A 16,584-nucleotide genomic window follows, 5' to 3' on the forward strand; every position below is an offset into this window, starting at 1 on the left:
ACTGTATACTGTGTACTTTCTCCACTGCATTTCTGGAGTGTCCCTCTACCCACCCCTTACTTAGAGAAGGCAGCTTCCCCCGAGTGACTTAGGTTACAGGGGTAAGGCCTTCTGATTCCATGATGATCTGAGAGCCTAAAAACCTTTTTTAAAACAAAATTTAGATTCTAAGTAAAAACCCCTTCAGGGACTCTAAGGTGCTGACTTGTTCATTCTGTACCTTTTTTTTTTTTAATAGAGTGCCTACTCTGGGCCAGGCAGTGTGCTAGGTCCTAGATGTACAGCAACGACCAGAAAAGACAGGTCTTTTGACCTAATGACTGAAAAGGAGAAGCAGGGGTGGGGGGATGAGATGAGAGGAGGTGGGGGGAGCAGGGGAAATGGCATCTGCTGAGGTGGGGGATGCTAGCATGATTGAGGATCCCCAAGGTGGCCAGTAGTTTAGAGCAGAAAATGCAGGGAGGGAAAGGGAGCCCCACGATGAGATCAGACAGGAAAGCAGGGGTCAGGTCACCGGGGTGAGGAGGTAGGTTTTAGGGGTCACAGCAAGGAGTGTGGATTTTATTTAGATTCAACAGGAAGCTGATTTGTGTTTTTAAAATGTGCTTTTGACAGCTGAGGTGAGAACAGATTATAAGATTTTAAGTGGGGAGACCAGATTGTGGTCCAGGCGAAGGTGGTGGTAACTGGGACTTGAGTGGAGACAGAGACAGAGGCAGAGGCAGATGAGTTTATGATGTCAGAAGTGGACTTGCTGTGGGGCTGACAGTTGGCAGCAGTCACGGTAGCTCCCAGGTTTCTGGTGTCAGTAACAGCATATATGTGAATGACACTCTCTGGGAAGGGGAAGGCTGGAAGTGGAACCCTTAATTCCATAATCCTATCAAGGCCGCAATTACTATGCTCTAATGAGAAAATGATTCAACCCATTGTCAGTTTAATCTTTCTGATACATGGCTTGCCAGACAACAATAACATCTTGCCAGCTAAACTGATCGTCAGACCTCCAGAAATCACTCCAAAGAGATGCTAATCAAACATTTTGATTGATGGCAGCATTATCTTAGGAGGCAGAATTAAATTCCCAAGATTCTTCCCTGAAAGAACAAAGGAGCAGAATCTCTGAGTAATCAGACTCTTCATTTGCGCCCCTGAACTGAATCTGTGTTAGGAGAGGCTAAGAGCCTCGCATTTTCTCTTTTTGGGGGAAGAAATGCAGAGTGGCGTCAGTTGGGAAGCAGCGGGTGGGAGGGGCTCCACAGTCTCTCACTGGGGGTTGTTCCGTGGTTGAGCCAATGCTGGGCCACCTGAAGCACTTCCCTTCTGTGAGCCCTGAGAGCGTAGTTCGCCTGGCCCACTCTGATACCGAGTGATGTGGGCTTAATTGAACTTTCCCAAGAAGTGGTTCTTGAAAATGGAAAAAGAGGCAGACTCTGAACATTTAGGAGGCCTTTGACAAAAGGCCGGGAGGGTTATTCTAGTCTCCCGTCTTTGGGCTTCGAGAGAGCCTTGCCCTAGACCCACACTTCAGGGGGCCCCACTTTGGCCCTCCTCAGTCCCAGCCCTCTCTGTGGGGTGAGGCGTTCACAGAGCCAAAGAGACATATCACCCAGAGCTGAGTTCTTCTTTCTAGACCCCGTTTCAGGTACGGGAACCCCGAATTCCCCACCCCAACAGCTCTGGGAGACGGGGCCACGAAGCCTTGCGACAAGGCTGCTTCTCCCAGTACAGCCCATTTTCTGGCACAAAATTCTTTAGGTCTGACCTGGCTTTCCAGGTTAAGGAGGTATATTTGTCAAGGACAAGGGAGACTACAATGTATTTTAACAGTTTATTCATGTGACTCAGATACCTATCTATGTGGTTTGTGGGCCTCCAAGGGTCCCCGGCCCTGCCAGTGTTGGGGCGGGCCTGAGTTACCCCACAGTGAGGGCTGGTATCTGTGCTGTGACAGGTGGTTTTTAGGGCAAACCTAAGGCCTCCGCCTATCTAAAAGACGGTGTGTGAATGGAGTTTATATAAAATAACACCCTAGTAGAAGGTCTCATGGTCTGGGGTAGCAACCTTGACGCATGGCAGGGTCCTCATCTCCTGCGCTTACCCCAGAGCCAAGAGAGACCGTGGGCCACCTCTGCCCTGCTCCTCGCTGATGGAGGTCCTGGGGAGCAGGAGGAGCCTAAGGTGAGTGGAGCCCTGAGGTCCTTAGGTATTTGCTGCTCGTAAATGATGCAGCCGAGCATTATCCTGGGCTCTGATGGGAAGGGTGAGGGCCCGGTTCCACCACCCAGTGTTGCCATCACCTAAACGTTCTACAGGACTTCTGTAAACACCACCTCTCTGTCTCTCTCTTCCTCTTTCTGTTCCCCTCTCCTTTCTCTCCACCCTCCCTCTTTGCCTTTTCTCTCTCTCCTCTCTCTCACTATCTGCAGTAAACCGGTCCCCTTCCCGCTGCAGTGGGTTGAACCGCTCTGAGTCTCCGAACCGTGAGCGCAGTGACTTTGGCGGGAGCAACACTCAGCTGTGCAGCAGCAGCAACAACCTCTACACGCCCGACTACTCCGTCCACATCCTCAGCGACGTGCAGTTCGTAAAGGTAACTCGCCGGCAGAGTTGGCTGGGGATGCGGACTCGGATGTGCGTCCCGTTCCCCCTGTTCCAAGATAATGCCACGTAGTAATTGTTCCCCGACTTCCTCAAGGCCCTGGTTTCAGTTAGCTTTATTCTATTCACAGTTTGTCACCATTATTGTTCATTTGTTGGTTTGAACCATAATTTTTCATTAAGATTTCCTGATGCCCATTTTTCACGTGGAGAAAGTGAGGCACAAAGCAATAGGGAGTTAGCTTACCTGAGACAATTGCTGGCAGGACTGTTGCCTTTGGGTCCCCTGCCATTGACACCAGGTTGATTTTGTTTGTTCAAGATTACTAAACCAAGTGTGTAAAAGAAATCATGCTATGATTTTACATATGTGTAAGATTTTACACCTTAATATTTAAAGTCTAAAACACAATCCAGTCTGTATTTTAGCTGAAAATTGTCTGTAGTAATTATTACACCCCCTTGACGTCACTGAGCTGTTTGAAGAGAACTGCCTTGCAAGTGTGGTTGAGAGAAGTAGCAATGCTTATTGGCCTGTAATTAAAGAGGAGAGCTGTTTCTTCATACCCTTCATACGATTGGTATTGGACAGAAACACCCTAAGATTTCCTCCTTTGTCTTGCTTTGATAGGTTTTATTTTGTTTGTTTTGTTTGCTAGCATTCTGCAAACCATTACACACTTGAGATCAGGAGGGAATCCCATTTACCCAAGTCTAACCAAACACACAACGAGTTCACTTGGTAACTGTTGTCCCTATTGCAGGCTGGGCCCTCTGTGAGAGGCATATTGAAATCACAAAGGTGGAAAGTTCCTTTCCTTCTGTTGAGAACACTCACCCTGATTATTTGGGGGCAGTGTGTGCTGGCTGGCTTTCTGTGTTCCAGAACTCTGCAGACACCCTGAGCTAAGACACATCGTTGATAAAAGTAACCATGGAAAGTTACCAGAGGGAGGGGCCGAACCTGGGGGGTGGGCTGGGATAATGACTGGTGGCAGAGGTGGGGGGGTTGCCACACACTCTAAGTCCTTGGTCTGCATTATTCACTCAGTCCTACAGCCACCTTAAAAGATGGGTACTGTGTCATCCCCGATTTACCCTTGAGGAGTATAAGGTCACATGACTGGTATGTGGCAGAACTAAGCTTCAGACTGAGTCTGTCTGTCTCCAGAGTCCCAGCCCTCAAGTCTTTAGGATGTTAGGGGGAGTTTAGGGAAATCAGAGCTGACAGAGCCAGGGTGAAGTGACTTTAGGAACTAACCCAGCTAACACTCACAGTGTGTATGATTGCGGACACTTAACAAGTGACAATGAGGTTAAACCTCAGAAAACCGAAGCCCATGATTCTTCTCCCTCTTCTAGCCCTGAAGCCCTCTCCTTGCAGACCTTCCTCAGAAGTGGAGGTAGGAAAAAATGGGAGAAACCCCATCTCCTCTTTTTTTTTTTTAAACATGGAGATAGTTTTTGAGGAAACTGAAGGGGTGATTTTTCTGGCGAAAGTCCCCATGACTGGTAGCAAGGGCTTTTCCTGTCCAACCGACTGAAGTTCCAGAAGTTTAAGTCCAGGAGTAATTTGCGTTCAGGATAAGTGACAAATTAGATGGAAAGGTGTATCTTAATGATTATCTGGGAAAGGTATTAAAGCTGTGATTAATAGGTAATCAGTTATAAAGGTACTAAAAAACCCTTATGAATTTTTTTGAAATGTGTTCTGTAAATGTCATTATTAAACTCAGAATATTTGACAGAGGTCTTATAGCCTGGATTGTGTAACTGGCTAAGATGCCCCCCCACCATCTGGTGGCAGAATCTCTAAATTACAGAACCGTGTTTTGAGGGATGAATAAACCACCTGAAAATTTAAAATGTATGCAGAACATCATAAAATGATTGGAGACATAGCACTGGCTGAAAGGTTAACTTCTGGACACACTGGCTGCTAAGTCAAAATGTCCCAAAGAGTACCCTTAACTTCTGTCAGTTTCAAGGTAAACAGATATCCATTTCCTCTGTAATTTAGAGGATGCTTGAATTCTTAGCTGGTCAGAGTATAAAGGAAGAAACAACCTGAACTCAAGCTACTGCAAAGAAATAGTTGTATCTACAGTAATGAACAGAGCATAAGAACATGTCTTTTGAGCAGTGGTTTGATTCCCTCAATGCCAATCAGTAAGTGTTTGTCGAGCAGTAATGATGGTTCTAGGCACCATGAGCCATCCTCAAGAAATATAACTGGGGAGAAGAAACGTAAATCAAATGAGTGACCGATGCAGGGTTGTATATAATTGATTACAAAATTGTATGGCACTTTGTTTTTAAGCACTATATTGGCTGGAGAACGTACTGGACCTTTAAGAATTAGAAAAGAATAAGAGAAGGGTGAAGGTAATGGCATGAGGGGAGGATGTGATAAATAGAGCTATGGAGGGCAAGTAAATGTGGTACATTCAAGGAACATGGCGGAGGAGCTGAGCTAGACCAGTGTTTCTTTGTTGGCAAGCAGTGGGCACACTATGGCGATGCAAGGCTGGATTATCAAAACTGGGCAGAGCCATTTATGTAATCTCCCAGACTGTTGCTGTCCGATACAGTAGCCAGTATGTTCTTCTTGGACAGTAGTTGCTGCGTAGAAAAGTCTTCCTAGGTGAACAAGGGGAGGGAACTGACAAAAAGTGATGCTTGAATCTGGAAATACAGCTGGGGAGAGGTTGTTTCCCTGAATACATTTTCCAGAGTGGTGCCTTCTCAGCCATTTCTTTTAAGGTGACACATTGACATGGTATTAGTTTGTGATTTTTTTTTTAACTTGAAAAGAGGAGGCAGTAGGAATGCAAGGCTGTGAGACACATGGAGAAGGTATGCAATCACAAAGGTGGGAAAAGTAAAACACAACCACCCACCAGTGGTACAGACCCTCCTCCAACCTCTGCCCCACCCCTGTCCCTGGGCCAGCACCCCCCCTACACACACACACATGCACACACATACACACTACCATACTTCCTCCCTTTAATGCATGATCCTGACTGTAGCCATCCAAATCTTCTCTTTAGAGAACCACCACTGACAAGCAGTTGTTTACCATCTGTGTGCATGTCTCCAGTGACAGGGAGCTCAGTACCTTGCAGAGAAGGAATACATTTACTAGATATTGCTACCAGAGGTAGTACTTTACTCCCAGCTCATCCTTTCCTCCATAACAACACTTAAGGAGAGAGTTAGAGTTCCTGAATCCCTGATTCCAGGTTAGTGGAGGGGCAGATCACTGTTTCTTAAGAACAAAGAGAGAGTGGTAGTCACTGAAGGTACAACCTGAACAGAACCTTTCCAGAAATAAATACATGCATTGAATAAAGTAGAGCACTTGGCAACACTTCCAAGAGGCTTCTAGCTTGGGGTCCACAACAACTGATCAGAGCCCAAAGCTTACAGATCCATTCAAGGTCAAATCAGAACTCAGCCCCTTCTTTCTCCCTTCCTCCTCTCTTTCCTTCACTCACTGTTTCTTTTCTTCTTCATCTTCCTTTTTCCATGGTCCGTACTTAGAATCGCCTTTCTTCCCCTACTTTCTCTTTGCTTTATTTTCTCGGTTAAGGGTTTACTCTCCCAAGATTTAGGCTTGCCTTCACTGCATCTCCAGTCACACCTCTGAGCAGCGGGGACACTGCTTCTTCCCCCACCCCCACCTCCTGGTGTGCATGGACCATTTATAGACAGAATGAGATGGTAAGGTTGACTCGGTTCTTTGAAATGTATGCCCATTATAGAGTCAAATTGTAAGAGATGGATATAGGTATGTTTAAAACAATCATTCCTAACACTTGTATAACACATTCACTCATGTAATCTCCTTATTTCTGGGCCTGTTTTATAGGTTCAGAGAGGTTAATGATTTGGCCAAGGTCGCCCAGCTTGAAAGCGGCAAAACTGGGACTTGAACCTTTGTCTTGAGTAGGCAGTGTGTTCACATCGTGTTTTCTAAGCAAAGGGTCATTTGGTGTTCTTTAACCAAACTGGAAGCCAAATCTAAACTAATTAGTTAAAAGAACCCAAACAAGGTAATATCAAGGCTGAGGTTGGTCTTATCAAGTGTCATGTAGGAAATTTTCCTGTCCTTTAAGCCAGGAGAACCCGCAAGACTCCAGAGAAAGCTTCACCTTCAGAAAACCCATGGGCACATTAGAAAATTGGGTTTTGGTGATGACCTTGGTTCAGATATGTGTCAGCTTCTCTTTAGTCATCTGATGCCTATCGACCCCAAAATGACAGCAGCTATTGAGGGACCTCCCCAAAAGTTTTGTGAAAGGCAACCTCCCTTGGGCATGTGAAAGGCAATCTAATGCAGCCAGGGACGTTTGCAGAGCCAGGCTCAGACGATTTCCCCTGGAGAGCAAGAGTAAAGGCCCTTTAAGCCAAAATGTCCAGATTACAAGGGGTGCCATTATTTATCTGTGGAGCTTCCCCGCTGAGAACTTGGACTTTCACATTCTCACCTCACCTTCCATCTCCCTGGCCCCAAATAATGAATAGCTCTTTCCAGGCAAAACACACACCACATGAGACAGTGCCCTGGCTAGGACTCTGAAGGCTTGCTAACTGTCAAACCTTAGGCAAGTCCCTCACCTTTCTGAACCTCACTTTCTTGTTTGTTAAATGGACGTCAAAAGACTTCTCACGCCTACCCCATGTAGACACTGTGACCAACAAAGGAGGTAACACATTTCTAAGTGCTCCGTAAGCCGTAATGCTCTGTGTGGCTGGAAGGTGCCATCCTCACATTCCAACCTCCGTCTGCAAAAACAAGCTCTTCTGGGTAACACTAGCACCAGAGTTTTCACCAACATCTGAAAACCTAATGGTCAGTTCCGTCTCTTCAGGAATATGTGTAGCACTTCCAGGACCATGTGTGATTTCCAAAAGCAAATAAATAATCCAACGATGTTTTCAATAAAAAATGGAAACGGAATTGCAAATCAGTTTGGTGAAAAGGCTATCAGAAATGAGTTTTACTGCAAGTAAATGGTAAATTTGTGAGCTTCCTGATCATAAAAGCAAAAAAGGGAAACCTAGTGATTTGATTTCTCATCTGACGTAAGGAAGTATATAATTCACCTAGAGAAAGACGCTTCTTCCTGGCAGTAATTTCTTAAAGGACTTATCAAATGGATTCCTACGTGACTATGGAGGGCATCAGAAAAAAAGTAATACCTATTGGCTTCATCTGTGGCTTTGCCAGCGTTTGTGATCTTCATATGTTTGTTTCTTCTTTCAGCCCTCTACACAAGCAGGGGCTCTTGTTCTTGCTGAGTCTCCACTGACTCTTAGGAAGAGGGCCCTTGACAATAGTATAAGCCTGTGTTTTCAATTTCCCCTTGGACAGCCACCTATAATGGAAGATGCCCTCCATCCTCTCCTGAGTCTCAGAAGGTGCACTGATAAAAATGAACAGAGTGAACTCTGGTGGCAAATAAACAAAGGGTTCCCTCATTGTCCCTTAACTGCTGGGCTGGTACAGCTTGGGGAAGGCCCAGATTGTGGATCCCGGGCCACAGAGACCAGGGGTTCCAAAGCACCCCAGTGGGGCTGCTTCTGAACTCAGAAAGTCAGGCCACATCCAGGGAGGGCTCTGCCCAGCTCCTCCTGAGCTTCCGCCCCCCTCTGCCTCTTCCTTCCAGATCACGCGGCAGCAGTACCAGAACGCGCTCACTGCCTGCCACATGGACAGCTCCCCCCAGTCCCCCGACATGGAGGCCTTCGCTGACGGGGACTCCACCAAGGCCCCCACGACCCGGGGCACACCTCAGACCCCCAAGGATGACCCTTCCGTCACCCTCCTGCACAACAGGAACAGCCTACCGTGTAAGTCAGTTGGGCAGGTGATGGGCTGGATTGCTGTTGGTAGGGATGGTCCTGCCTTCCTCCTCAGCCCTGCCCAGAGCTGCCTTCTTGCCCTCATGGAGCCCCAGGTTTCCTCCAATGCAGAGAGATGATGCACTCACTGTCCTCCCCAGGTAGCCGCTCAGATGGGCTGAGAAGCCCCGGCGAAGTCGTGTACCTGAGGATGGAGGAGATGGCCTTCACCCGGGAGGAAATGACGGACCTTGAGGAGCAGAGCACACTGTCTCCTGCAGCTGTTCCTATGAAAGCAGGTCAGGGAGGGAAACTGGGCCCCACAGGAGCAAGGTGGAGGTCAAGGCCACTGGGTGCTGGTTTGGCCCAGGGTGAGCTGGATGAGGGAAATCTGGGACCCCAGCCCCCATGTAAAACTTCCCACCTCCTTATGCCACCAGGAAAGGGAAACTAACACTGTGCACCTACCATGCATCAGATCCACCTTAACTCATTCCCCCAGGACAGTGTGTGAGAACCATGTCAACTAGGTTTCCACCTGGATTCAGACCTGGCTTCTCCATTTAAGAACTGCGCAACTTGAGGCAGGTCACGTTAACCTAAGTCTTGGTTTCTTTATCTTAATAAATACGTTTCCTTATGCTAGTGGATGTAAATCATGGTGGCTAGCTCATGAGGTAGCTTTGAGCATAAATGAGCTAACATCTATAGGAGGGCACATCACAGTGCTCGGTACCATGCTCTCTAAACATTAGGTCCTTATTATTAGGCCTAATGTAAAGACTAGAAAACTGAGGTCAGCCATCACTCTTACTGACAGGGCTCCTTCCTTCGGGCCTGGAGACTAGCAGTGATCTGTAGGATCTGTCCTGAGGTCCGAGATCATATCACCTCCCTCGGAGACATTGACTGCTTTTGTCTTGAGAGTGGTGTTGCTCCGAGCTCCCGGTGTCCCACTGGTCCTGAGAGCCTTCTGTGCTTGCCTCATTGAGCTAGACTTCCCCAGGTACTCAGCCGCCCCCTACATCCACCCCCATGCCAGCACTCACCCTACCTGACCTTCCGGACCTGCCCCAGTCCATAATCTGAGACCCCTCAAGTCCAGAGCAATGACCTGACAAGTGTGCGTAGATTTTTGAAGTCAGTGGGACATGCTTGAACTTGTGGCTAACTCAGAAAATCTGGGACATGTGTAATCACCGTTTCAGGACTCAGATTTAGAACTGATGCTTTTTCTCCTGCACATACTGATTTTTGTAGCTAAAGCATGTAGCAAGAAGTTGTATCAAATGAATGAAAATGGTGGAGATGGGCCAGTCTTTGAGATCATCTAGTCCATCCTCCCGTCTGACACGTGAGGACCCCAAGCCTGGAGAAGGAAAGTGACTTGCCAGGGTCACAGACCGCATTACAGGCAGGCTCAGCCTCATGGCTTCGGGTGCGTGCAGTGTCCACCACCTGCTTTGCCTCCCTCCCCGGTGAGCTTCACAAGCACTGGCAATAAAAGCCCGGGTCCCTTCCCGGCTCTGAAACTTGGTGGCTTCCTAAATCCCCCCTGGATCTGGTGGGAGAAGAGAGGACATGTGTGTAATTGTTATTGAGCTCTGAGCCCTGTGATTTTCCAGGATCTCTGCAAGTCGAGGAAGGAGACACCAGCCAACCTGTCCGCAAAGATGCTTTTTGTCTGGCAGATACTGAGTGGAGATCTTCTTGTCCTCTCCTGCCAGTGTTTGGAGAGTTGGATTCCCACTCTTATTCTCTGTCTCTTTGTTCCTTTTGTGGTGCTAAGATGCCTCTTGTAACTAATTAGAGCCTTTGGCTTTGGCATCCCTCCCATGTCACAGCCATCACTGCCTTGGCTCTGGTTTTGATCTTTCACCTGCTAAGGAACATCATCCAAAAACAGCCTACCTAGATCTCTGGGTGTGTAGGTGGAAAGGCTTGTCTTCTTTCTTTTCTCTCAGCGTCAGATAGTGAATGTTGTCACATCAACCTGGACACAGAGACCAGCCCCTGCAGTAGCGACTTCGAGGAAACCATGGGCAAGAAGTTGCTGAGAACCCTGAGTGAGTAGCTTTTCACCCAGACGAAAGCCACCCACCAGCTGGTTAGTAAGAGAAACATGTTAGGATATTACTCCTGGAAGAGGAACCATTGACTCCTTTGGGGAACGCTAATGAGGTACAGTCGTGGAAGTCTATAATAGGGCTTTGACCAGAGCTGCACCCTTGATAGTCTGGGGATCTGTCCCATTCAGTTGGTGGTCATCTCGGACAAGAGTCTGCAAACCATGGCCATAGTCCAAATTCTGGCCACCCTCCCCTGCGTGTTCTTATAAATAAAGACTCATTGGGTCATCGACCCCCTTGTTATCTGCAGCCACAACGGCAGTTGATTAGTTGCAACAGGGACCAAATGGCCTGCAAAACCTATAATATTTAGTCTCCAGGCCTTTAAAGAAGTAAGTTGTGTTCAGGAGACTCCATAAAACAGAAAGCAGTATCCTCCGTAGAAGGAAGTCAATGGCAGAGAGAAAAAAGTGGAAAATACTCCTCCCTAAAAACAACAGAGTCAGGAAGAGACTGTGTTTCCATCCTTGAGAACAGTTATGTAATTACTTCCACGTGCCCCAATGCAGAAGGGAAGTTGCTTCCAATCTAGAGAATGTAGGTCCCTGGGGATGGCTCCCAGCTACTCCTAGCACCCCGGCTCAGGGACATCAAAGGCTGTGAGACCAGTACTCTCTCAGAGGGTGTCTGGCAGTCATTCCAGCCGGGCCTACAGGGGATGAGGAGGCATTATCCTGAGGCGTTAAGTGGGCCCCACGCATTCCTCTCCAGGAAACTGCCACTCCATTGGCATTAGCCTGGGTGTGTGGCATTTTTGGAGATGTCATCTCAGGTAGAAGGTGCATTGTAATCCTTCAAGATGCAAATATGCTGATGTCAGCACCAGGAGACAACGCAGATTACTTCCTGCCAAACTATCAAGGGCTTTGTCCCCATTTCTGCTTCTATTTTGAAGAGCACTTGGACCACCAAGAGTATGAATGTCCTCCGAGGCTTACAGAGTGATCCCTGCAAACTGTTTTTCAGGTGGTCGAAAAAGGAAGAGGTCACCAGATGGAGAGAGAACCTCTGAGGAAAACTCCAACTTAACGCCTCTCATCACATGACAGGCCGGGGTGCGTGAGATTCCAGCACTTTGGGGAGAACTCATCCTCCCATCATCTGCTTCTCCCCAAGGCCTCCCACAGGTGACAGAGTGTTCTGCTTTCCTCTTCACCCTTAGCTGTCAGTTTGGCAGGTTTTTCCCTCATTGCCTCCAGTTTGACGCAGAGCCTTGCCATGGCCGTAACGGAAGGAGGTGCCTCCAGTGGAACGTTGCTAGAAATGGTCTTGTCCACAGCACGGTCTGGAACTGGAGAAGAAATGACTGCCAGCTGATAAAACCACTCTGGGCCCCCTGATGTTCTTTTTGTTCTATGGTGTCCCCTGGTGCCATAATTCATGCTTAGCTTATGTCAAAAGGTGCCACTGGCAGACAGGCACATAGGAGGCTGGAGCAGCAGATGGGAAGGTTAGTTCAGGAGATGCACCAAGAATTCCTCCAGAACTTCCGAGCAGTGGGACTCAGCCATGCTGGCATGTGAAGCTACAGTACAGAAAACTGTCAGTGACCAGTTTCCTGTTAGATAAGGCTTCCAGCAGCCTAGGGGGTGTGTCTCAGCTGGAACAGAGAGAGCGTGAGGTGGAACCTCAGGTCACTGTATTTCCCAGGGACGTATCTGTTTTGGCTCCCAATCAGCAGTTATCAATCCATCAATAAATCTGCTCTGGAAGAGGAGGAACAGGGGGCAGAGAGACCCAAATGGGAGCCAGAGATGGAACTTCAGGTTTTAAGTTGAAAAAAAAATTATGTGGAAAAGTTTATAGCCATGACAAGCCAAAGAGTGCCCAAGTTGGCCAGGAGGATGCAAGCTCTCACGGGACTTCAGTGTGTGTTACACAGGAACGTTGAAGAATCACTCTTCTTTTTCATCTATTCCCCGCATCCCAACCCCACTCCTTACTCCATTCCAGCAAGTCAACTCAGTGTACTTTATTCCAAAATCTTAGCAGATCTCTGGCTTTTCACATGGATATTGGGGCAGGTGCAATTCCAAGCGTAACCACCAGATGGCAGGATGATTGCACATACTTACTTGAGTAAACTTTCTGATCTGGAACCACACAGCTAGCCTTAGGGAAAATGTGGAAGTAGGTAAAGGTTGTCTTTGGGACACCTGTCTCCCTTTCTGATGTATCTCCCATCCCTTGGGTTCCCTGGATTAGGAATCCAGTGATCCAGAGATGCCTGCTGAATCTCCAAACCATTCCCTCACTTTTCTCTAGGCATACCATCCAGGCTTCCCTCTCCTTCCTCCAAAACCATTACCCATAAGTCCCCACATCCAGTCAATCAATAATCACATGGGGATCGGGGAGGCTGCTAATTCCTCTGGGCTGGTTACGGCTCAAAGGAAAATGCTTACCCACGGGAACCTTTAACTCAGGGGTTCTTAATTTGGGGTCCATCGCTCCAGGGGGTCCATTGTTGGACTTCAGAGGGTCTAGGAAACCCCTAACTCTGTCAGAATTTAGTGTCTGTGTTCTTATGTGTGTTTTCCAGAGGGCTAAATCTTTCATGCGATTCTCAAAGGTCTCTGACCCACAAAGTGTTAAAACCCACTAATTTAACTAGTGGAACATTCAGCCCAAAGTTTCTGCAATGCAGAGTGAAGTGAGTACTGGGTAGTTCAAGACAGATTTTATAAGTGGTCTTCTCAAGTGTCCATCAAATCGATGGGGGAAGCTGGCACCCACCAAGTGGAAGTTATCAGAAATTCATGGCACACCCTAGAGTACTGTACAACCTACACCCCACGTAACTCGGCCCCCCTTCCCCACCAAACCAGAGCAGATGTTGCAGACAGGAGGGGCACAGCATGTGGAAGTAGACTTTCTCGCTGGAGATGCCTTTTTCAGCAGTGTATTACTGACTTCACATCCCTTGCCTGGCTCTGCCTGAGGCTCAGCAGTGCATGACTTCTCTTAGACAACTCACAGCTACCACCCACCCCCAACACCTACTCTTGCCTGCTTAGAAAGAGGCAAAGTGTCAGCCCTCGGTGCTGGGTGCCTCAGACTCAAACTGGTGGACGGTGAGTTTTAAGCAAGGACTGCCATCATGCAGTCTTCTTGCCCAGCTGGCCACTGGCCCAAGGGGGCCGGCCTGGCTCACCTTCCTTAAGGGGCTCACCTACCCCTTAGGCCATTGGACTCAGGCCACTGCTGTTGCGTTACATCCATCCCTTTGCAAAATCCCCAAGGAGCTTTTCACCACTCCCCTCCCTATTCCCCTTCCCAACCTAAGATTTTCTTCAGGTTAAAAAAAGAGAGAAATTTAAAGCATTTATGAAGGCTCAAAAATTGTAAATAATTTTTAAATAAAATAAAAATGCTTTTCCTGGAACATGGCTGTTTTCCTTGCCCTAGCATCTCAGAGTTCCGAAGTGGTTTCATTTGAGATGCGGGGCAGGTGGCGCACACGTTAACTGTCCCACCCAAGGCCCAGCTGCCTGAAGCAGCACACCTCTCGGGCCCAGGTGTGAGGTTGCAGGGAAGGTTACAGGAAAGCCCTGGTGCTCTGCTTTGGATGTCAGGTAGGTAAGATTTTGCAGGTACGAGTGCCAGAAATGGAAAGTAAAACCCAGATGAGACGCCAGAGTGTGAATGAAGACAAGGAAGGAGCATGAGGATGACGTTGGACCCCTGTGATGTGCGAGGGCACCTTCCAAGTTCAAGGTCGGGGGCCAGACCCAGAACAGCCCCTGAGATAATGTGCTGGTCACACTGCTCGCTTCTGCAGGCCCTCTGGAGAGGAGCCAAAGTGGCCCAATTCCAGTGATCTCCAACTAAAGGCTGGAAAAGGAATACAGGGGTAGGCAGGGTTTGTTTGTCAGTTTCAAACCAACGCAGGAGCGAGAGGCCAGCCAGATGGGTGGAAAGGGGTGTTGGGGCCTTTAATGTCTCTGTGGAAGGTTGGACTCTGACACCTACCAGTTTCTCTAACTAGCACACAGGACAGTTATTGGCCTGCACCGAACGACTTAGAATTCTTCCTAGGAGCCTCCAGAGAGGCTGTTAACTTCATTAACAGTAATAATAAATGACAGTAACAAGTATTTTGCTGAGGGTTTTATGTGCCAAGTCTTGTGCTAATATCTGTTAGTTCATTTCTTTCTCAAAACCACCTGGGGAAGGCGGCTTTACAGCCTGTCTGTTTTCCAGACTGTGAAATGTGCTGTGAACAGGGAGATGAACTGCCCAAGGTTCCTCAGCCAGGAAGTGGCTGAGCCTTGAGGTCTGAGTGCTTCCTCTTGAGCATGGACCAGTCCCCCCTCTGAAGTTCACAGTGCGCGCCAGCCTCTGAGACGCACTGAGAAGTCCTGCAGTAAAGAAACCTGCCTAACTTGCTAGGCCCAGCTTTTCCCAGACTTGCCCAGATGCCCCTTTGCATGTGAACAGTCGTGGGAAAGTAGAAAACACTGCGGGAACACTGGCCAAAATATACCTAAGAAAGCCAGGTTCCCATTGAGATTGGAGCTTTTTTAAATGCTAAAAACATTTTAGCACTTTGGTAGGGATACTTTGGTCTAAGCAAGTGTTTTTGACTGGTTTTAATTAGCAATCCCCCTGAAGAGAAAAATTAAATTCAAATTCTGTCCAACAAGAGAAATTAAATACCCAGAAATAAGATTTTGTCAGGTAGGACTGTGCTTTGGAAGACAAGCCATTTTAGTATCTTAGACCTTCTTTGCCCCCAAGAACCAATTGTTGCCCCTTGGAGGAACCATCACCCTTGTTGAGAATCCATGGTGTAAAGCTGTGCCTGGGGAGACAGAAGGCGGAATCATTCGACGGCTGTTTTGCCCATCTTCCCTTATGAACGGCGAGCATCTTTAAATAGGAAGGAGAACAAATACTGATAGAAAACTTGAGTGGAAGGTAAAGAAGCAATGAGTGTGAGGCCATCACATCATTCCACCTCCGCTCCCATCCACCAGGCTGTCACACACCTGCGCAGTGTTCTCTGAAGGACTGCTGGGGATCCGGCTGGGAGAAGGATCTGGAAACCAAATCTGTGAGGAGACCCTGAAGGATGGGAGGAGGGAGGGGCTTCACATGGAAAAGCAAAAACAAGGAATAACAACTGCTGCTCTCAAATATTTGAAAGACCTTCAGTTAAAAGCGCCAGTAGACTGTGTCTGTGATTTAAGGGGGGGGGGGAGCAGGACAGATGGTGACTGAATTCTGGATCAAGGTAGAGAGAGGGTCTCTTTAAGGAAGGTGCTCCATCTGTAGAATGGGGTGCTTCACCAAGTACTGGAAGAACCACCCCCCACCCCCACCCCAAGTGAAAGTGATGAGTCAGGGACAACACAGAAGAGACTAGTCACTGGGGGAGAGAGGCTGGAGTTGCTGACTTCTAAGACCCCATCGTCCCTCAACTCTGTAGGATTTTATGACAACTCAGAGGCATCCTAGAAAGGGGCAGATAAAAGGAATTATTTTTCACTATTTTAAAACTCCAAGTAGTAGCCCTCTTGTTTTAAGTAAGATTCAAGTTCTACAAAACTTGTCATTTGGAAAATCCCTTGGACTCCTTGGAAAATGTGATCTATGTTTAAGTGGCTCTAATTATTTCAACAGACTAGGAGGTACTCCGACTGCAGCAGGAGGGGCTGTGTTCTAGCATCACCCTGAGTGGTGTCAACCCTTCCATGAATCCGTGAAGTCCAGTTTCTTAAGCAGTGTAAGAAGACGGCTGGTCTCTGAAGGACAAGCCCACAAAGCTGACAAAGGGCTGTAGTATGGTGAGTTCACCAAAGGGAGGCGTGCTGCAAGAATACATTTTAGTTTTTCTTTGGCAACTGGTAAATCCCATTATAGCATTCATTTTAAACCATGGGGCTACAACCCATTAGTGGATCACAAAATCAAGTCCATGGGTCTCAATCAGCACTTTTATTTCTTTAGTGAAATATAACAGAATAGAATAGAATAGAAAGTGTCAGAATGCACTACACAT

At 47.6% G+C, this 16,584-nt stretch overlaps 1 protein-coding gene across 1 annotated transcript in view; it reads left to right on the forward strand.

Annotated features, from left to right (window-relative positions):
• The window catches only part of CNNM1 (cyclin and CBS domain divalent metal cation transport mediator 1), a 49,747-nt gene extending 35,782 nt beyond the window's left edge, over window positions 1–13,965 (forward strand). Inside the window, exons 7-11 of the mRNA XM_031682746.2 lie at window positions 2,430–2,593; window positions 8,277–8,460; window positions 8,613–8,750; window positions 10,416–10,517; window positions 11,547–13,965. Of these exons, the coding sequence (XP_031538606.2) occupies window positions 2,430–2,593; window positions 8,277–8,460; window positions 8,613–8,750; window positions 10,416–10,517; window positions 11,547–11,626 (668 nt within the window). The 3' untranslated portion in view covers window positions 11,627–13,965. The remainder of the gene's footprint in view (window positions 1–2,429; window positions 2,594–8,276; window positions 8,461–8,612; window positions 8,751–10,415; window positions 10,518–11,546) is intronic.
• Window positions 13,966–16,584: the final 2,619 nt, after the last annotated feature.

Source organism: Vicugna pacos, chromosome 11 (assembly GCF_048564905.1).
Source record: "Vicugna pacos chromosome 11, VicPac4, whole genome shotgun sequence".
NCBI classification, from domain to species: Eukaryota; Metazoa; Chordata; class Mammalia; order Artiodactyla; family Camelidae; genus Vicugna; species Vicugna pacos.